Source organism: Bos indicus, chromosome 17 (assembly GCF_029378745.1).
Source record: "Bos indicus isolate NIAB-ARS_2022 breed Sahiwal x Tharparkar chromosome 17, NIAB-ARS_B.indTharparkar_mat_pri_1.0, whole genome shotgun sequence".
NCBI lineage: Eukaryota > Metazoa > Chordata > Mammalia > Artiodactyla > Bovidae > Bos > Bos indicus.
Window position 1 is genome coordinate 63,306,912 of NC_091776.1, and position 21,180 is coordinate 63,328,091.

At 45.3% G+C, this 21,180-nt stretch overlaps 2 protein-coding genes across 2 annotated transcripts in view; one reads left to right on the plus strand and one right to left on the minus strand.

Moving 5' to 3' along the window:
- Positions 1-1,367: 1,367 nt before the first annotated feature.
- On the plus strand, positions 1,368-7,255 carry C17H12orf76 (chromosome 17 C12orf76 homolog). The gene is made up of 2 exons (XM_070769693.1): positions 1,368-1,697; positions 5,975-7,255. Exons 1-2 carry the CDS (start codon positions 1,565-1,567, stop codon positions 6,058-6,060), a joined length of 219 nt encoding a protein of 72 aa, XP_070625794.1. The 5' UTR covers positions 1,368-1,564; the 3' UTR covers positions 6,061-7,255.
- A 3,900-nt stretch (positions 7,256-11,155) lies between these two features.
- ANKRD13A (ankyrin repeat domain 13A) overlaps positions 11,156-21,180 on the minus strand; it is a 34,456-nt gene continuing 24,431 nt past the window's right edge. Inside the window, exons 8-15 of the mRNA XM_019977719.2 lie at positions 19,933-20,014; positions 18,775-18,836; positions 17,749-17,879; positions 16,944-17,101; positions 16,223-16,336; positions 15,028-15,188; positions 13,933-14,000; positions 11,156-13,206 (exon numbers count right to left, since the gene is read on the minus strand). Coding sequence (XP_019833278.1) covers positions 13,011-13,206; positions 13,933-14,000; positions 15,028-15,188; positions 16,223-16,336; positions 16,944-17,101; positions 17,749-17,879; positions 18,775-18,836; positions 19,933-20,014 — 972 coding nt within the window. The 3' untranslated portion in view covers positions 11,156-13,010. The remainder of the gene's footprint in view (positions 13,207-13,932; positions 14,001-15,027; positions 15,189-16,222; positions 16,337-16,943; positions 17,102-17,748; positions 17,880-18,774; positions 18,837-19,932; positions 20,015-21,180) is intronic.

The following is a 21,180-nucleotide window of genomic DNA, read 5'->3' on the forward strand; positions in this document are numbered from 1 at the left end:
TCTCGGGAGTCCCTTGGACTACAAGGAGATCCAACCAGTTCATCCTAAAGGAAATCAGTCCTGGGTGTTCATTGGAAGGACTGATGTTGAAGCTGAAACTCCAATATTTTGGCCACCTGATGCGAAAAGCTGACTCATTGGAAAAGGCCCTGATGTTAGGAAAGATTGAAGGCAGGAGGAGAAGGGGACGACAGAGGATGAGATGGTTGAATGGCATCACCGACTCAATGGACATGAGTTTGGGTAAACTCTGGGAGTTGCTCATGGACAGGGAGGCCTGGCGTGCTGCGGTTCATGGGGTCGCAAAGAGTCAGACATGACTGAGAGAACTGAAGTGAACTGAAAGTGCTTAGATAATAGCATTTGATGCACACTTTCAGAATTGCACACATTTGTTTTACGGATGTGAAAACCCCCCGCCAAATGGGAAATGTTAACTTCTTGATGACCGTGAGCACATAGCCCCAGATCTCCTGGAGACTAAGGACTGATCAAATTAACCCCTGTAACACTACCCTGTTCCCTCACTATCAGCCAATCAGAGAACTGTGCATGAGCTGATCACATACCCTGCCACCCCCCTGTCCCCCCCTCCACCTCAAGATGGCTTTTAAAAATGCTTTGCTGAACCCCTTGGGGGTAGCGAGGGGCTTTTCAGGGTATAAGACATGTGTCTCCTTAAATAGCCCACTGCAGGGCTATTTAAATAAATAAATAAATAAACTAAATTAAATAAATTAAATTAATAAAATAAAATTAATAAATTAATTTATTTAAATTAAATTTAAATAAATAAACTAAATAAACCTTTCTCTGCTCCACATTCTGAAGTTTTGGTTTGTTTGGCCTCATTGTGCCCTCGGACACACGATCTTGCACTAACAATCACATTTATACCGACTTTCCCACTACCACTTCAGAGTAGTTCTTCAGAGTTATCTAAGAGGCTGTCTCCTTGGCTATAGTCCTTACTTTGCCCCCAAATAAAACTTAACTCACAACTGTAACATTGTGCACGTTTTTAGTCAAAATAACAAAATGTATGTTAAATGGATAGGGTAAATGGGAAGGGGTTATGAGGGGATGAGAGAGGTTAAAGAGTAGGGAGTATATATACAGGAGTGTAAAAACTCCCAGAGAAGGTGGCATTTGTAAAATAGGAATAGTGTCTTTTCTTTTTTAGGCCTATGGTGAAGATTTAATAAGAAAATACAGGGATTCGTAAAACACCTTCCAGAGGTCCAAAATGGACCTAAGAAACCTGTATGCAAGGGGGCCCACCTGGAACTCAAAGGAAGGGGGAACGTTGGTCAGGACGGAACTGTAATGGAGGTGGACATTGCCTTGACGGAACGGTGATCCTCTGAAAATTGGGCCGGGTGGAAACGTTTGTCCTGGAGGATCGTGGATCCCCGAGGAACCTTACTGAGGGCTGAAATCTGGCGAGGAAGTACAGTTACCCTGGCAACGACGCTCTCCCGGTGCGATAGAAGGTGGTAGGCGGGAGTAGACGAGACGGGGCTTCCGGCGGAAGTGGCTAGCCTTCCACTGACTGTCAGGGAAGATGCTGCGTTCAGTGTGGCAGTGGCTTTGCCTCGGACTATGCAGCCTCCTGCTGGGACAGGCGGAGGCCCCGACACCCGTGGAGCCGCCAGAGCGGAGCCGGCCGTATGCGGTGCTGCGTGGGCAGAACCTGGGTGAGTGGCCGCTGACCGGCGGTCGGGTCTGCGCTTTCGCCGCTCCGGGCAGCCGGAGCCTGGCACGCGCGGTGTGGATGGGGGGCTGGGGGCGGGGGGCAGTGTGAGGGCAGCGGGTGCTGGTGCAAGCCCTCTCCGAAGGCCTGGGGCTCAGCGGAAGGTTTGGTCCACTGTGGGCTTGATAGGTGCAGGTTGCGTGAATGCCCTGGATAACCCAGGTCACACTCTGGGTCCCCTTCCTCCGTGACTATGTGCGCCCGAGCTAGGCAACACGGCGCATAATATACCTCACCCCCTCTGCTTTCCTAACAGGATTAGTAGTCTTAGTCCATAATGATCATTGGCATTTGTTGAGCATTTCCTCTGTACCGTGTTGTACTAGGCACGTTATATACATGATTTTATTTGAGCCTCACAGTAACTTAAGGAGAAAGGTAAGGTTTACACATAAGGAAAGTGAAACTCAAAGAGGTGAAGTTATTTGCCCAAGGTTACACAGCCAGCCAGGTGGACAGACTTCCCTGGCAGTCCAGTAATTAAAACTCTGCTCTTCCACTGCAAAGGGCAGGAGTTTCAAAAATAAATAAAGGAAGTGGTGGAGGCCAGTAGGAGAACCTTAGTTTTCTGGAGCTTGAAACATCCTTTTGGGAGGATGTCATCAAAATGCACACACACATATATACATATAGAAGTACGTGACTCTGGAAGGGGCCCTGGAGCTCAAAGCTTGGCAAACTTTAAAAAGTCTTTTGTGCTGAACTTCATTGGTAGGTCTGTATATTTACAGTGCTGCCACGTGGTACTGTTTCTGGATTACCTTGACTCTCCATGAGTTCATTGTCATGTATCGACCACTTACTTTGTACCCGAGTACCTTGTACTTGCTCCATGGTTTCCATACATCATCCTGCTTAATACTTTGGAACAGGATTTCTCATCCTGGGTGCTGCTGACATGTTGGACCAGATGATTCTGTTTGAGGGGCAAGGGCAGTGTGGGGTGGGGGTGGACATACTCTTCTGAGCACACACTATCTGAGCACTCTGAGATATTTAGCAGCATCCCCAGCCTTTACCAACTAGATGCCAGGAGGACACCCCACTCCCTGTTCAGAGAATCAAAATGTCTCCTGACACTTGCCTAATGTCCACTGGAGGCAGAATCCCCATGGTTGAGAATCCACTGCTGTTGTGTAGAACAGTACTATTCAAGGAGTGGTGGCAGAGCCCTGTGAAGTCTGCAGACTGTTTGTTATCTGAAAAGAGATGTCTTAGAGCACTTGAGATTATTTAGAAATCTGACAGTGTGACATTGTTGCAACATCCAAGCAACTCAAAAGCACTTCTAGGTCTCTAAATGGGAATGCTTTCTAGGTAGTGGGAGCTGCTAGTGAGTCATGCACAGTAGGGCTAGGTAGTGGCACTGGGACAGACAAGTTACAAAAACTAGTCCTTTACCACAGATTGTTTGAGAAACACTCCCCTGGACAGATCTATGCAGTGGGAATTTTTATCTCCATTTTTACAGAAGAGGAAACAGACAGAGATTGTGTAACTTCTGTAAAGTCACGTAGCCTGTAAGTGTAGATGGGAACCCAGACAGTCTAAACCCCAAACCATGTGTTCTTGACTGCTGTGCTGTGTTGCCTGTCTTGGTGATAATAACAGCTCTCATTTATCATGTGCTTATTATCTGTCCGGCACTGTGTTAAGTGCTTTTCATAGAAAATATGAAAAATTTTTTGAGATCTAAAATGCAGTTTATTTGAGTAAGACACAGTTGACAGTAAAAAAAAATCATGATGTGGAGGTGCTTTTAAATTTTCTAGTATTTTGGTTGGTTGATAAACAAATACACATAAGTATTCCAAATAAGAGTTGGAACTGCCAGGGATATTGTAGAAAAAACGTTCACATTCAGTGGAAAGCTGGACCAGATGTCCTTTGAGAGCCTTTCAAGGCTAAGATTTTAGAAATCTTTTAGAATATGTTGGCCACTTTTAATATTATATTTAAAACAATAGATTCCATGTGACAGTGTTAACTCAAGCTAAAAAACAAACAAACAAAAAAAGAGCAGTATTAGAATAGTTCCAAAACAGTACAAAAACATTTCACTGGAAACTCGCTGTTTAAATGACATTCATCTTTAGCCCTCAAGAAACTCACTCTTGTGAGATGGGTTTCATTTGCCCCATGTTACAGGGTAGAAATGAGGCTTGAAAAGGGGAAGTGACCATAAGGAAGGCCCTAAGTAGCCTTAAGGGCTTCCCAGGTGGCTCAGTGGTAAAGAATCCACCTGCTAATGCAAGAGACATGGGTTTGATCCCTGGGTCAGGAAGATCCCCTTGGGATGGAAATGCCAACCCACCCCAGTATTCTTCCCTGGGAAATGCCATGGAAAGATGAACCTGGCGGGCTACAGTCCATGGCGTCACAGAAGAGTCAGACACGACTTAGCGACTAAACAATGCCACCACCAAGCGGTCTTAAAGTTCTCCCAGGTCCTGGGAAATGAAGAGTGGCAGGTGTATCCAGGCCCCAAAGGTTAGCTATCCCAACAGATTATTGTGCACCTGACAACTTGGGGTTTAAGCTCTTCTTTTTTCTTTTTTAAAGAAGACTTACATTCTCCAATTCTAGTCCCCTGCATTCCTGCTAGGAGGTTTGGTTTTGTTTAGAGCCTTTTCAAAAATAGGTTGGGAGGGGTGGGGGACATTGGTTTAAATGGAATAAGACAACTTTAGGTCCAATTATAGACAGAGCGTTAGAAACTCATGGCATTCAGAACTTTGAAAATGAGGGCAGGTGTTTAGGTAATGAGGCCTATTTTGAGATAGGTTTTGTTTAACAGAGACCCTTAAACTTCCCTCTGGCCTCTTGCAGTTTTGACCCACCGTCTTTGTCACCTTCTTCATCCTCCCTCCCTCCCTCTCCAGTGAAAGGTGATCTCTCTATACAGCCAGTTTTTAAATAATAGCTCGGTTCAGTGAGTGTGTGGGTGGGGTAGATAAGATACCCTAAATTACTCATTTAAATAAAACTTTGGTCAAATCTTATTGTTTTTTTCAGAGGAACAGTAAGTTATCAGTCTGGAGACCAAGCATGGTTAGGCCCCAGGTAGAACCCAGGTTACTTACCAACACATACACGTACATTTACTTATTAAGGTAACTTCATTTTGGGCTCCCTCCAAGGTTTCTGGGACAGACACACAAAGAGGGCTGCACATCACTTCTGGCAGGTTGCTAGTTAGGTTAAATCCCACGTCCTTATATCTAGTCTTGCACTGGTGGAGGGGGCGGGGCGGGTAACAATAGGTTCCATTTCTCACCTAAGCAACTTAGAAAATTTTGATGTGAAATTCACTGTCAGAAACCTAACAGATTTATGAAGTTGTTTCATTGCTTCTTTGACCAGAAAGCCCTTGTCAAGATGCCCCAAGAGACTGAAACACGTCATTCTTATTGCCTCTCCAATCTTTATGAATGGCTTTAAAAACATGGCTGGGCTCCCTGCTTCTGTTCTTGTACCCCTGTAATGGGATGGTTCTCCACGCAGCAGCCAGAGGGATCTTTTTTCTAACTAAATCAGATCATGTCCCTCTTTGCCCATAAGTGAAGTGAAAGTCGCTCAGTCCTGTCTGACTCTTTGCAACCCCACAGACTGTACAGTCCATGGGATTCTCCAGGCCAGAATACTGGAGTGGGTAGCCTATTCCTTCTCCAGGGTATCTTCCTGACCCAGGAATCGAACCGGTGTCTCCTGCATTGCAGGCGGATTCTTTACCAATTGAGCTGTCAGGAAAGTCCCATACTCCACTCTTTAAGCTTCCTAGTCTGCACTGCCCTGCGTGAGCTGGCTCCTCGCTTCCTGCCCAGCTGCCTTTCTTCCTTCGCTCCTTCCTCCTGGCCACTTTGGCCTCCTTCCTGTTCCTTGGCTTTCTGGCTTGTTCGGGCCTAAGGGGCTTTCATTTGTGGATCCTCTGCCTGCAGATCTTCACACCTCTTCCATTAAGGCCCCAGCTTGTGTGTTTCCTCCTCACTGGCTTCCTCCACCACCCCTCCCCCATCACCCTCACATTCCCGTTTTCCTCGCAGCACGTAAAGCTACATTCTCTCCCCACGTGCACAGAGACAGCCCGAGAGGTCTGTCGTGGCTGGTTTCCCAACACCCGGCATGGTGCCTGGTACCGAGTGGCATTGGGCACATGGCTGTCAGCAGATGACTTGGAGAACTTGAGCTGCCCTTGGGCAGTAACCTGTTTTCCTTTTGCAGTGTTGATGGGAACCATCTTCAGCCTCCTGCTGGTGACCGTGATCCTCATGGCATTCTGCGTCTACAAGCCCATTCGGCGCCGGTGACAGCTGAGCAAGCAAGTCCTTCCGTGAGCATCTGGGAACGGAATAAGTTGTGTTGCATGCGGGTCAGTGGAGAAGCTGGAATCAGAACTTCACTGCTTGGAAATGATCTTTGGTCTGGACAGTTGGTAAATTCTGAACAATTTAGAGAAAACATCTAGCCATCGTCTTATCCTAACGCTGGAAGGCAAGCATTGGGCCACTGAGTCTGCTTCTCAGTGTTTCTTCTTGTATCTGGCTGTGCTTGTTAAGAGTAAGACCTGAAGTTCCAGGGTTCAGCGTAAAGATGGAGTGCTCACGAGAAAGAAAACATAACTTTATGAGTGGTGAAAAAACCACCCTGGATAGGAAAGTGTATGTTTGAAACTGTTAAGAGAAGGAAGACTTGACCTGTTGACATTCCCTACTTAAGAATCATTTGGTCACAATGGGATAAGAATAACAAATGATTTTAATTATCCAGAGGTGGCCTCGATGCCCTGTTTGCAAAGCAGTGTCCACTGTAGGGAACGTAGGCGGTACCCACCCCCCTCCACCCCACTCCTCATGCTGCGTAGAGCTCTGTGCTCAGATGCCTCCACTGAAGTCGGGGTTGCCAGGTAGGCCTGTGACCATGGACACTCTTGGGCTGGGAGGCTCTGGGGGCGGCCGAAGTATAGCAATTGGCCCATCTCAAACACGTTGACTTCCTTGTCCTGCAGTTAAGTCTTTCCAGCCTGTGGCCTGGAAGTCAGGGCAGCTTTTCTGATTCTCACAGGCGCTCTTTTCTGCCCTGGGTGGGCAGGGCGTGGGGCGCGGCAGATGTGTGCATTCACTGTCAAGGCCAAGGGGCACGTATTTGTGTGTTTACACAATTTAATTTCAGCTTTGAAAATGCTGCTATTCATTTGCACTGTTGGTGAACTGGAACATCCCCCCGTGGAAATGATACTTTCATTCTTAACAGTATTTATTTTAAGGGTGCTAGGCTTATCTTACTAAATTAAAATGCTTATCTTGTTTTGTGCTCCATTCTAGCACAGCACTGATTTTTTTTTTTTTTTTTTTTTTAAACAACCTGAACTAAATGTGAAATAACTGAAGTGGGATACTGTAACTGACCTAACGATTTTGTGTGTAACCCTGGACTGAGCCGCTGACATGTCCACTGTTCTGTGCTTCTGTGCAAAATGTCCATTAAAACTAAAGTAACATCTTATGTGATGTTTTATCCTCGTCATTATTTCACAAGCATTTAAAATGCAGGTGTGTGTGTGTGTTGGAATCTGATTTAATCTCTTAAGGAGGCACTGTGAAGTAGAGCTCTAAGCTACTCAGAAAACTGAGCCCTAAGTAATCTCTCAAGCTGGGCCAGGGGGCCAGAAGACCTGGATTCCTGTTCCGGCTCCAGTTACAAACAGGCTTAACTTCTCTTAGAGCCTCAGTTTTCTTATCTATAAACCAGTGATATACACACTTTATCTTTCTTTATTCTAGTGAGGATCAGGTGATGTGAAAACTAACACAAATGGAAGTGGGATCACCACCGCTGGCCTGTGACTGGAGGGCGGAGTGGTGGGGATTCTGAGGGGCAGGGACAGTCACATCACAGGAGCCCACATCCTTGCCTCATCTGGGATGCCATGTTGTGTTATCTGCCTAAACACTTATTGCCATTTTTAGCATTTTAAAAGGAAAGAGTAAAAACTTATCAGACCCATAAACCTTGTGCCCGGCCTTTTGCCCTGTAATCGCCAGCCAAGTAAACCAATCATGTTTGGTTTTCTGAAACAAACTGGCCATAGTCATTCTACATACACATGGAAAACCCAGCCTGCGTGTTCATCCCCCTGTTACCATCTGTTCAGTATGAGAGAGAGTAGTAAAGGTGAAAGAAAGTATCAATTCTGGAAGCAAGAGAGAAATAAACTGAAAGCTTCTATGCCCAGATGCTGTTTTCAAGTGGAATTATTCTCCTGGCCTTCCACTTCAGGGGTGCAGGGGACAGGGGTCAAACCCTAGGTTCCCTAAGCTGAACTCTACTCAGGTTACTTGCCACGCCCCCCAGCAAACACATTAGACTAATATACACAAAAATGGGTTATTTTAGCAAACACTGACCTTAACATCCTCTAAAGTTGAGAGTAAGAAGTTTGCAGGTTGTTGCTTGAGATTACAGGGGCTTGGAGTCGTCTTAGTGGATCACACATTTTTCCCTTGCAGGATCTCAATCGTAAATCCACACTCATTTCTAGACATGGGTCTCAGTTCAGTTCAGTTGCTCAGTTGTGTCTAACTCTGAGACCCCGTGGATTGCAGCATGTGAGGCCTCCCTGTCCAACATCAACTCCCGGAGCTTACTCAAACTCATGTCTACCGAGTCGGTGATGCTATCCAACTATCTCATCTTCTGTCATCCCCTTCTCCCACCTTCAATCTTTCCCAGCATCAGGGTCTTTTCCAAGGAATCAGTTCTTCGCATCAGGTGGCCAAAGTACTGGAGTTTCAGCATCAGCATCAGTCCTTCCAATGAATATTCAAGACTGATTTCCTTTAGGATGAACTGGTTGGATCTCCTTGCTGTCCAAGGGACTCTCAAAGAGTATTCTCCAGCACCACGATTCAAAAGCATCAATTCCTTGGCACTCAGCTTTCTTTATAGTCCAACTCTCACATCCACACATGACTACTGACTGGAAAAACCATAGCCTTGACTAGATGGACCTTTGTTGGTAAAGTAATATCACTGCTTTCTAATATGCTGTCTAGATTGGTCATAACTTTTCTTCCAAGGAGCAAGCATCTTTTAATTTCATGGCTGCAGTCACCATCTGCAGTGATTTTGGAGCCCAAGAAAAGAAAGTCTGTCACTGTTTCCATTGTTTCCCCATCTATTTGCCATGAAGTGTTAGGACCAGATGCCATGATCTTAGTTTTCTGAATGTTGAGTTTTAAGCCAACTTTTTCACTCTTCTCTCTCACTTTCAAGAGGCTCTTTAGTTCCTCTTCACTTTCTGCCATAAGTGTGGTGTCATCTGCGTATCTGAGGTTATTGAAATTTCTCCCGGCAATCTTGATTCCAGCTTGTGCTTCTTCCAGTCTAGCGTTTCTCATGATGTACTCTGCATATAAGTTAAATAAGCAGGGTGACAATGTACAGCCTTAACGTACTCCTTTCCTGATTTGGAACCAGTCTTTTGTTCCATGTCCAGTTCTAACTGTTGCTTCTTGACCTGCATACAGATTTCTCAGGAGGCAGGTAGGATGGTCTGGTATTCCCATCTCTTTAAGAATTTTCCACAGTTTGTTATGATCCACCGTCAAAGGCTTTGACGTAGTTAATAAAGCAGAAGTAGATGTTTCTCTGGAACTCTCTTGCTTTTTCAATGATCCAAAGGATGTTGGCAATTTGATCTCTGGTTCCTTTGCTTTTTCTAAATCCAGTTTGAACATCTGGAAGTTCACGGTTCACATACTGTTGAAGCCTGGCTTGGAGAATTTTGAGCATTACTTTGCTAGCATGTGAGATGAGTGCAATTGTGTAGTAGTTTGAGCGTTCTTTGGCATTGCCTTTCTTTGGGATTAGAATGAAAACTGACCTTTTCCAGTCCTGTGGCCACTGCTGAGTTTTCCAAAATTGCTGGCATATTGAGTGCAGCACTTTCACAGCATCATTTCAGGATGTGAAATAGCTCAACTGGAATTCCATCACCTCCACTAGCTTTGTTCGTAGTGATGCTTCCTGAGGCCCACTTGACTTCGCATTCCAGGATATCCGGCTCTAGGTGAGTGATCACACCATTGTGGTTATCTGGGTCATGAAGATCTTTTGTGTACAGTTCTTCTGTGTATTCTTGCCACCTCTTAATATCTTCTGCTTCTGTTAGGTCCATACCATTTTTGTCCTTTATTGTGCCCATCTTTGCATAAATTGTTCCCTTGGTATCTCTAATTTTCTTGAAGAGATCTCTAGTATTTCCCTTTCTATTGTTTTCCTCTATTTCTTTGCATTGATCACTGAGGAAGGCTTTCTTATATCTCCTTGCTATTCTTTGGAACTCTGCTCTCAGATGGGTATATCTTTCTTTTTCTCCTTTGCCTTTTGCTTCTATTCTTTTCACAGCTATCTGTAAAGCCTCCTCAGACACCATTTTGCCTTTTTGTATTTTTTTTTCCTTGAGGATGGTCTTGATCACTGCCTCCCGAATAATGTCACAAAGCTCTGTCCATAGTTCTTCAGGCACTCTGTCAGGTCTAATCCTTTGAATCTATTTGTCACTTCCACTACATAATCACAAGGATTTGATTTAGGTTATACCTGAATGGTCTAATGGTTTTCCCTACTTTCTTCAATTTAAGTCTGAATTTGGCCATAAGGAGTTCATGATCTGAGCCAGTCAGCTCCTGGTCTTGTTTTTTGCCAACTGTATAGAGCTTCTCCATCTTTGGCTGCAAAGAGTATAATCAATCTGATTTCGGTGTTGACTGTCTGGTGATGTCCATGTGTAGAGTCTTCTCTTGTGTTGTTGGAATCCGGTGTTTACTATGACCAGTGTGTTCTCTTGGCAAAACTCTGTTAGCCTTTTCCCTGCTTTATTCTGTATTCCGAGGCCAAATTTGCCTGTACTCCAGGTGTTTCTTGACTTCCTACTTTTGCATTCCGGTCCTGTATAATGAAAAGGACATTTTTTTGGGGTGTTAGTTCTAGACGGTCTTGTAGGTTTTCATAGAACCTTTCAATTTCAGCTTCTTCAGCATTACTGGTCGGAGCATAGACTTGGATTACTGTGCTATTGCATGGTTTGCCTCGGAAACAAACAGAGATCTGGACATGGGTCTAGCTTGGACTTTAAAAACTCCATCAGTCATGGCACTGGCAGACGGCTTCTTTACCACTAGCGCCACCTGGGAAGGCCAACTCCATCATTCAGGGCACCACAGCCATTTGAAATTGCCATAGTGCAACGTATCTTCTTTGAGGTCATCTGCGTTTGTGAGGAAACCTTAGTCACACACGACTGAGGACTGGGAGGCGTTCTAATATTCCAATAACACACACAACAGGAGGGGACTACAAAAATGTGGAGAGAGAAAAAAAAAGCCTCTAAAGCATTCAGAGTATTGTACGAGCACCCTCTAAGGAAGCTGTCTTTATTTGTATTTTGAGAGTGAACACATATATGGAAAACGCTGTGATGGTGATACAAGGCTCAGTCCCTTTTTAACTGACTTCCTAGGGAGAAAGTCAAAGACGTGGAAAGCAGAACAATGGAATGCGAACACAGAAATTACCTCTGTTCACCTCGGTGAGTAAACACATGGCCTAAATGCAGCCATTCCCAAGACGCGTCTTTGCTGGAGGTGAAGGCTAAGTAAACAAAACGCCAGGCTGTGTGTGAGACAGGTGTGATGCTGCATATACTGGCCTTGTGTGCGGAGAAGGAATTTTGGTCAGACCATGAAGAGGAAGGCAGATGGTCACATGGAATCACAAGTCCAGTTCTTTGTGACCGGGCACGTTTTGCTGGCAACAGTTAACTGTACACACGGCCGTTTACTGGAACAGGGGCTTCGGTTTCCCTTCCCACCCCCAAAGCAGCACAACAGGTAGGTAACGGACGCAGAACAGAGGAGCATGTTGTTAACTGGGGGACTTCAGTGCAGCCTGTGGGAATGAATCCATGGGCCGGGCTGGAGTGATGGTGCCCTCGGCCGCATTCCCCAGGGTCCTCTTATGTTGTGCGATGGTTATTTACAGGAGGGTTAGACAAAATAGTTAACTACTAAAGGTATCCCAAAAAGGGCCTGAGAAAATCTGGTTAAAATGTATAACCTTGTATTGCTACGGATGGGAGCAGTCGTTTTTATCTCTTTTAAAAATAATAAAAAGATTCTGTTAAAAAATATATTTATCCAGAAAGATGTTGATTTGAACTCTAAAAAGCAAGGTGGATTCACCATTTTCCCTTTTGAATACAGAGCCACTGAGTTCTGTCTGTAGCTCCCTTGCTCATTTCAAGCCCACCCCTTCCTCTCAGTGTGCCCAGGGCACGTGGTGGGGTCTTCCCAGGCCTCTGAGTGGAGACCTCTCACCAGAGAAGGCATGGAACACACCCCTGCTTTGGTGATCCTTTGGCCAGCCTGCCCACTTCAAGAACAAGCCTCGGGCTGTCCTAGCTGCTCCTTCAGGGTCAGAATTAGCTGCCTTGGGTTTAGCCTGGAGGATCCTGCTCTCAAAGGAACTGCCTTTACAAATTCAAATCAGGCCCCTCCTCGACAAGAAGAGGAGTGAGGTGGTTTGAAACTATCAGTAATTTTTAAGGCTAAGGCAACTTCCGTTGTCATCTGTGTATCTTAATTTGATGCAAATAGTTAACCCTAAATCTAAAATAGATCCTGTACTTATCTCCTCTTCAGCTGGGGTGGGAGGGTTGGAATAAGGTGGGGGTGGCTTAGGAACAGTGAGGGTGCCCTGGAAACCCTGTACAAAGGTAAAAATTAAAGAGCAGATCGGCACAGGTGATCCATTTCTTTGGTGAACTGTAAAGAAGTGTCTCCTAGGTCCTCATACACCACACTCTGCAAAGGCTGCTCCTCTCTTCTATAAAAGCACCCGACTCTGCAAGAACTCATCACTCCTTGATAAAAATTAATCTACAAACCTGGGGGGAGGGGCAGTGGGAGGAGGGACTGGGTTTGTATCTAAAGCTGGTAAGTAAAAAACGTGACCTGCAAGCCAACAGAGCTAATGGAAAGTGACGATGCTCTCCTCCCCTGATGCCTGGAGCGCAGGGGCGGCGGGACCCCAGCCCCTTCACAGGGGAGCGTGGCGGGTGGGCCCGGAGGAGCCCCGGCTCTGCACCTCTGCAGAAAGCAGGGGACAGCTGCCTTCTGCTGCACCCGTGTGAGATGCAGTCCCGCGCAGGCGCAGTCCCTCGGCGGGAGCGCAGACAGGAGGCGGGAGGCAGGTGGGCCTATTTCTCGGTAAGTGACAACTGGAGGACTTGCTGCAGCTCCGCCTCCTCCTCGCGCAGCCGCAGCTCGCGCTCCTCCAGCTCTTTGGCGGAGAGCTCCATGGCCAGCTGCAGGTCGCTGTCAAAGCGGCTGGTCTCACTGGAGGTGCCAGAGCCCAGACCTTCGGAGCTGCTGAGGAGGCTCTCCTGGATGGCCCTGCGTTACAAGCACAGAGGGGAAGAAACCGTCACCCGCGCGGGCCAGCAACACCCATGCTTCTTAGCCCGGGACCCAGTGCCCGCCGTGCCAGGCGCTTCTTGTCCGCTCAGTTAAGCATGAGGCCATCAATCTCACCTAACTAGGGGTGCAGGTGCTGGGTGCTGGTACACACCTGCCCGAAATTACCCAGCCTCTAAGGGCAGGGCTAAGAATTGAACTCGGATCTATTTTAAAGCAAATCCCAACTTCTTCAACAGGTTCTCATATGTGCCCAGACTATAGGAAGATGCTCCATAAAATGAGTCTTTCCAGGTTAACTCCTCCTCAAACGGATAATCTGGCAACTCTCCAGTGGTCCGGTGGTTAGGACTCCAAGGTTTCATTGCCAAGGGCGTAGCTTTGATCCCCAGTGGGGGAAATTGTATAAACTTCCCACTAAGGGCAACTTAGCCCTTCTGTGATCATATTACATTCTTCGCAGAAGATCAGAAAACATTAACGAGGTGCCTTTCTGCCCGTGACACTGGTAGAGGAACTGGTCAGCAATTCTATCACCAGTTCCTGGAAGCTCAGCCACCGTGAGCTTAGAGCTAATTCAATGAGGAACTGCCACAAAGGAAGCAGGAGAGCCAACATTTTATCAAGTCTCTCCCACCAGGCCTGCTGCTGCGTGTCCTAGGCACCTGTACCAACCTCGGGTTAATCAAGAGTCATGTCAATCACCTCTCATACTGGGCGTCATAGGCATGTGCCTGGTTGATCCCTCCATTAGAAGCTGGTCCTGAAAGCTCCTAGGAAAGACAAACGGATGCACGTGAATACCCCTTAGAAGGAATAAAGTGTTGTACTGACAACAAAATGAAAGCAGCAAGAACAAGGTTAACAGTATTTCAAGTCCATTATCATCGGTGCTGGGTGGAAAAACTAACAGGGACCGGGATTATTTCCAAAGTAACACCCAAACATCAGGTAGTACAGGGTCTGCTACCCTGACTGACAGCTCCCAGTTTCCCTTACTTGATATCAAACCAATCTATTAAAAACTACTCAACCTTAGGCAAAGTTTAAATGAACAGAGCAAGACCAGAATACGTAACTCATTATTGGTCATCTTTGGCTACTCCTCTTTTCAAAGTGTATGGTCAAGGTTGATGTAGCTGTTGGGCAGAAATAAGCTCACTTAGAATGGGGAAAGGAAAAGCACGCTGGATTGACGGTGAGGGTGAGGGGAGGGAAGCCTCTCGGGAACATGCCAGCACTGGGGTCTGGCCCTTGGCCCAGCAGCCTCAGAAAACAAAATGGCTCTAAGAATGGGTCCATGGCAGGGGGGGCTCATGCTACCGAGCTCTGAGCCTCCAGAAAAAGCAAGAATGTGAAAAACCTCGGCTGGGAGGACACTGGAGTGTGGGCACCGTTCTCAAAGCTTAGTGGCTCCGTGAAGGCAGGCACTGGGGCTGCTTCACCACAGAACCTCCCAGCACCTGGCACAAAGCAGGCACTGTGCAAACATCTGCTGGATGAATGATGTGAGGAAAGCAGTGGATAGCAGGAGCCTAGGACCACACCAAAGGGCAGAAGCAGACCCCACTCTTGTAGAGCAGGAAGTCACCAAGTCTGGCAGGGAACATCCTGTAAATGATGCTGACTGGGGCTATGCACGTGGTCTTATATAAGAAGCGTTCATAAAAGACCAGGGACATAAAATATAACCTAGGTAAATACCACATATATGCCAAACTTGTCATTTAGAACCAAAGACTGGGGCCAAACGGGAGGGTAAAACCTTCCCAGCCCTGCCATTGGTTCTGATACATGTACCTGGCTTCGGCTGGACTCCAGTAAGCTCTGCTGGATGGCAAACTGCATTATCTCATAATCTTCGTCCTGCAGATGCACGTTTCTGCCATTGTCTTGAACGTGGTAAGACTCAGGGATTTCAAACACAGACTGATCAACCTCGAAGTTTGTGAGAGGGGAAGCTGCAACACAGAAGGTAACAGTCCAGTGCCTGAGTAAGCAGAATAAATTTCCACTTCAACTTTCATAAAAATTTTTTAAATTAAAATGATTAATATCAAGATTTGCTGTTAGGTGAGAGAGATTTCGAAGAAGAATAACCTTGACAGGGAACAGTACCAGAATACTGTTTGTTTTTTTTTTTTCCTTTTTGCCTTGACTTTTTTTTTAGTAATATAATGCATAATCACCAAAAAAAAAAAAAAAAAAAAAAATACACAAGACTGCAAAATTAAAAGTGAAGATCTCTCTCCCTACACCCTGTCTGCTATTTCCAAATGCCAGAGGTAACCAGTGTTTACTTGTGTGTCCTCTGAGGAATGTGATGTCTGTTTGTAGATATACACACAATCACACCAATGTCTTTATGTTTTATTATTATGAAAAATAGTAAACATATAAAAGAGTATATAATACACCTGTAAACTCAAAAGTGATATTAATAAAAACAAAGGCCTGCATATCCTTCAACTAGCCTAAGACACAGAATACTACTGTACCATAATAAAAAAGAAACTGAAAAAAACCCAATTAAGTTTCAGTATAAGTGAGTAAACAGGAAGATAAAACTAAAAAATAAATCCATTTACAACAGCATCCAACATCTGAATGGGACTGATGGCAAAGGAGCCTGAGGAAATTAGGGGGAGTTAATGGAAATGTTCTGTATCTTGCCTGTGGTGATGGTTACATGGGTTTGTATACATTTGTCAAAACGCAATGAACTGTCACATTTAAAATGGGAGGATGTGATTACATGTCACACCTCAGTAAAGCTGTTTTTTAAGATAGGCTGTCTTTTTAATTCAAGAGGCGTCATATTCATACATTCCTACAAAATTTTTGTTTTACTTAATTGAAACTAAATCTAAAATTTTCTTTCATTCAGGACAGAAATCAACTTCATAAGATACTCTAATTTCAAACCGAATAATCAGTATAATGATTAAATGTATGAATTTTTTTTTAAACCACAAAATCCAACTTTTTTTTTTACCTGAATCAGGCTGGGTCCCTTCCACATGTTGAGATACAGTTTCTTCAGCAGTGCTACAGCCATTAACATTTCCAAATGTAATCCGTGCATTTAAGACATGAAACAAGGGAATTTCTAACAAAATAAAAGCTTTTATAAATAAACTTTATCCAGAAGAATAACAGCCACCACTTACTGAGCACTTACTACGCTGGTACCATGCTAAGTACTTTCTATGATTTCATTTAATCAAAACAACCCTTTCCCAATATTCATATAGGAAGACTGAGATTAAAGAGAGGTTAAGTGACTTCTTCTAGATCACAGGAAGTGATCGAGCCAGGTTTCAAGTGTTATGAATATACAACTATCCAAAAGGTAAATTCTTCACAAGCAATTATGTATTATATGTGGTGTCATGTGCACTAATTCAAGCCCTAAAACATATTAATGATCAGAGGATCTTAGTGTCAACTGTCTTCTTCAAATAGTAAGTCTAATTTGAAGTTTCACTTCAGTAAGGTTTGATCTTAAAAAAAGGCATGTGTCCCCTTTTTATGCCTTTGTCATCTGTCAGCATCATCTGTAAGCAGCACTGATGGCTGGGGGAAATTCCTAATTTTGATGTGCAAAATGAACTAAGAACCAGGACACTTCTGTAAATCACATTGAACTCGAGGACAAGTCTGCCCTCTTCCATTAAGTCCCTTGTCGGGTGCTCCTCTGCTTGACTGAATGGTACCTATTTTGACGGGAAATCCGGGCGGGAATTCCAGTTTGATGAAGTCTCTCAGCCGGGCAAAATGAGCGCTGGTGCGGGCCATCAGGTCAATGATGGGGACCACCTGCTCTACCAGGGACAGCGGGAACTCCTCACACATCCACAGCGTTGCTTTAAACCTGCCGGATTGGGTGAGATGAGACCAACTGAGGCCGGGTCCCCGAGACGGGGAGACTGCGTGATTTCTCTGCAGTAGCCTAGACAACGCCCGCTTCCCTATGCCCCAGTCTCCCCAGTTATCTCACATCCCCCGCGTCAGAGCTGGGAAGGGATGAGAGCCACAAAGAACTTGCATCACCCCGAAATCAGGGCAACTGGGGGCAAACGACCTGCGCCACAAGCCTTAATCGATAGCAAGCAGGGAGTATTGGTAGCTAGGGGAAACCATTTCATTTGATCAGTTGAGGCTTGTCGGCAGTTAAAAACAAAAAAGGAATTCTTATATCCAGTCTATATTCTATTTGGAGAAGGGCTAATAATAAGATGGGAAATTTACTGTCGCCTTTCATCAGATAAAGTGATTTTAATTTTTGGGGGGGAGTCACTCAGAATGCGTGATCTCAATTCCCCAACCAGGGGAACTTGTGCTCCTGAAGTAGCAGGGCAAGAAGTCTTATTAACCAAAGGGACTGCCAGGGAAATCCCAGTAATTTGAAATTATTTTTCAAGGGAGGGGCTGGAAGAAGAACCACGACATGGGAAACAGCACAACTTCTCAAACAAATAAGAATCTGTAAGTTGAAAATGACCGCTGAGTCCGTCTTACTTTTGCGTCCTAATCGTCAGCTCCTTCGGCCTTCCGATGTCCCTGTCTTTCAGATCGAACTCTTCGTTGAAGTACTCGTCAGGCGTGATGGCTGTGGGGTTGTGGGCCGTGGCGCACTCTGTTGTGAGGTCCTGCCGAGCCAGAACTCAGGGGAGTCAGAAATGCCAATGCTGCTGGCAAGTGGAGGTCTATGGCACCCAGCCTCTGAGGTGGCTGTGTTAACCAGCTACAGAGCAGGAAGTTCTGGTCATTAACTTTTTTTTTTTTAATTAAGTTACTGCACAGAACACCTACAAACCTATGACCAAACTACATGGCCAAGCCTAAAGGATTTCTCCATTTCAAATCGTTTCTCCAATCTCCTCTGCCTTTTTACCTCCTGATTAGAGAAAGGAAAAAGAAAAGAGATATAGACAGAAATATCTGAAAGCATATCTTCAGACTGAACCCAGGGTTCAATCCCTGGGTCAGGAAGATCCCCTGGAGAAGGAAATGGCAACCCACTCCAGTATTCTTGCCTGAAAATCCCATGGATGGAGGAGCCTGGTGGGCTACAGTTCATGAGATTTGAAGATTTGAAGATCAGGTTCCAGCTCTGTCCTTCTCTAGCCTGTGACACTGGAAAGGTCACTTCATTTTTCAGACCCTCAGTGACATCCGCGGCAGCAAATTTCACACAGTTATTGTGAGGACTGAGTCAGAAAATGTTTGTTAAGGTGCTCTATTAAAATATAAAGTCCCGAATCCTTTTTTTTCTTTCCAGTCCCATTTTTATAGAGAGGTCCTAGTTTAAAACAGATGCGAGAGAAAGCACCTGATTCCTATGATCACTATCTGCATCTAAAAATCTCTTTTCCAAGACTTGCTCATCTGATTCTCTTCCAAAAGAACATCTCCAATTCTAGCTGGGGAGTGCTCTTAAGCTTTTTCAAATAAAGTGGCCTGCTCAGGATGCAGGAAATTCCACCAGAAGCACAGAAAAGTCATCTCCTGTTAAACCATGCTGGAAATCACGCTTTGACTTACCCCTTGAGCACCAAACTGGTGTTCCACAGTCCCGAGCAGCGATTCCAGTGGGTTCCTGTCGGCTACAGAGGGGGTAAAGTTTATTTGACTTTACTTATGATTATAGAAAAAGATTCCCATTCTACCTTCACGTTTCTCCATCATGCATTAGGAAATCCATCCTTGAACAGGCCAATAAAATCATCTCTAATAACCATCAGCTAGCATTCTTTCTGGGGGCTTCCCAGGTCGCTCAGTGGTAAAGAATTGACCTGCCAATGCAGGAGACCTGGGTTCGATCTCTGGGTCAGAAAGATCCCCTGGAGGAGGAAATGGCAACCTACTCCAGTATTCTTGCCTGGGAAATACCACAGACAGAGGAGCCTGGTGGGGCAATAGTTCATGGGGTTGCAGAGAGTCAGATACGATTGAGTGAGTATTTCTATGACACTTTTATTAAGGTCTCTAAGCTCGATGGACAGAGTTTTAAGAATTCAATCAGAATTACTACAAAGAGTTTAGATTTAGGAATGAGCCGGATCTGATTCCAACTGTACCTGTGGGTCACCTCTTGTGTGACTGAGGCCTTGGCTTCCTCCTCTGTCAAAGTGGACTGAAGGGAATAGTAGTGGACGAGGGAGTTAACAGCGACTGCATGCTTACCACGTGCTGCAGGCCCTGGTCTCCAACGTGCAGCAACTCATCTCATCCTCGCAATGACTCTTAAGGCAGGTCTGGTAGCTGAGGTGACCGTGGCAGAGTGGGTAGGTAACCTCACAAGGCCCCACCGGCCTCAGCGAGCTGAGATAAGGCGGCCACATGCTGGCCACGTTTTGGTTCAGAGCCCAGGTCCTGTCTGAATCTCCCACCATGATGCTTTGCACTAACTCACTTCAGTGATAAATACTCTTCAATATCTTTATCTACTTTTTCGACTTGACTTCAACAACTGTTCTTCATAAAACATCAGCAAGGCCTTGTGAATGGCTTTAATTACAGCTGATGCCAACTACAGGGAAGTGCCACCAGGAGTGAGTCAGACGAGGGAGAAATTTATAAGGAGGAAATTCACATGGCATGACCCCATCACATTGACCCCCGAGTTTAACAGAGCCGACGAAGGTGTGCTGTAGGCTAGAAATGGCGTGGGGTGGGGGCAGGGAGAAGGGAAGAGATTACCTTTATATCTCTTTTTTTCTTCCTCGGTCAGATGTTCTGTCCGTATTTTGGTGATCACACTGACATTGTTCACCGTGTAAACCTTGAGAGGTGTGTGCAAAAGGAAACAGTGACATGGGGAATCAAAATTCAACAGAGAAGCAATAGCAAGAGCGAGAATGCTGAAGCCAAAACAAAACAAAGCCAAAAAAAAAAAAAATCCAGCAAAATAAAAATGAGAAATGGTTAAACATTCATTAGGACTCTTCAGAGAAAATACAACAGCTACCAACTTAGAAGTGTCTCAGTAGTTACTCTGCATCCCTGACATCTTTCATTACCCCTGAGGAGTTGACAGGGACAGGCTGCTCCTGCCTACTTGCCCTTCGTGTTGCCAAACCCTCTCAAAGAGGGGCCTGCAGTGTAGACCTCCCAGCTGAACTTCTCCTAAGGGAACTGAACCTGTGTCGTGTCCCTGGACTGATTTTTGGTAATCTTATACCAGGACTGACCTGGACAGCCATCTGCTGGGGCAGAAGGAAAATGGAAGGAACACAAGGTTCTCCACACCAGTAAGATTAAGAGAAAACCAGCAAGCCACTGCTTAAAAGGTATTCTGTTTATTGACCCCAAATTATTTTAACTGCCAGGGTCAACGCTCTTGTTTTCAAGGTTGACTAAGGAACACTGGGTCTGAAAAGTCAAATGTTATGGTTCACAGAGAATTAACTGAGGATGCCTAACACTGGATTCCCAGTGTTCAAAGATTCAAGGAACACACGCAGCACTTCTAAGTGCATCTCGCTGAGTGTGACGTAAGCCTTCCTTGCGCACTCAGAGGTCACCAGAGGACCCTGCCGCTCCTGGCAGCGTGGCTGTGAGCCATCAACCCCCACTGTACTGCAGGCCTAGTGGGAGGCCAAGAGACAGCTTCCCAGTTGACAAAATGCCAGATGACTCGAGCAACTGTCGTCTCCACTCTGACAGCTGTGTTCTAAATTCACTGACGTCATGTGAGTGGGCTGGGAGCCTACTGGTTTACAATGAGGTTGACTAAGAATATTGGGAGACTCCTAAAAGCCATTTTGCCATATATATTTTTTAAACCTACTCAGGTGATTAAAAAAGAAAAAAAAAAAAAATGAACAAGCATGTTAAGTCTAGTCCTTTCTTTTCCTTTTGTTTTTAAAGAAAAAAACTGTCACTCTCACCAGGACAACTGATACTGGGACTCATTTCTCTACAGCAGTTTCTCTTTGGCCTAACTAG

Bases quoted from the DNA above. Each gene is read 5' to 3' on its own strand.
- C17H12orf76 (XM_070769693.1), top strand. From the start codon at position 1,565: ATGCTGCGTTCAGTGTGGCAGTGGCTTTGCCTCGGACTATGCAGCCTC. The intron at 1,698-5,974 runs GTGAGTGGCCGC...TTCCTTTTGCAG, and splicing joins GCTGCGTGGGCAGAACCTGG to TGTTGATGGGAACCATCTTC.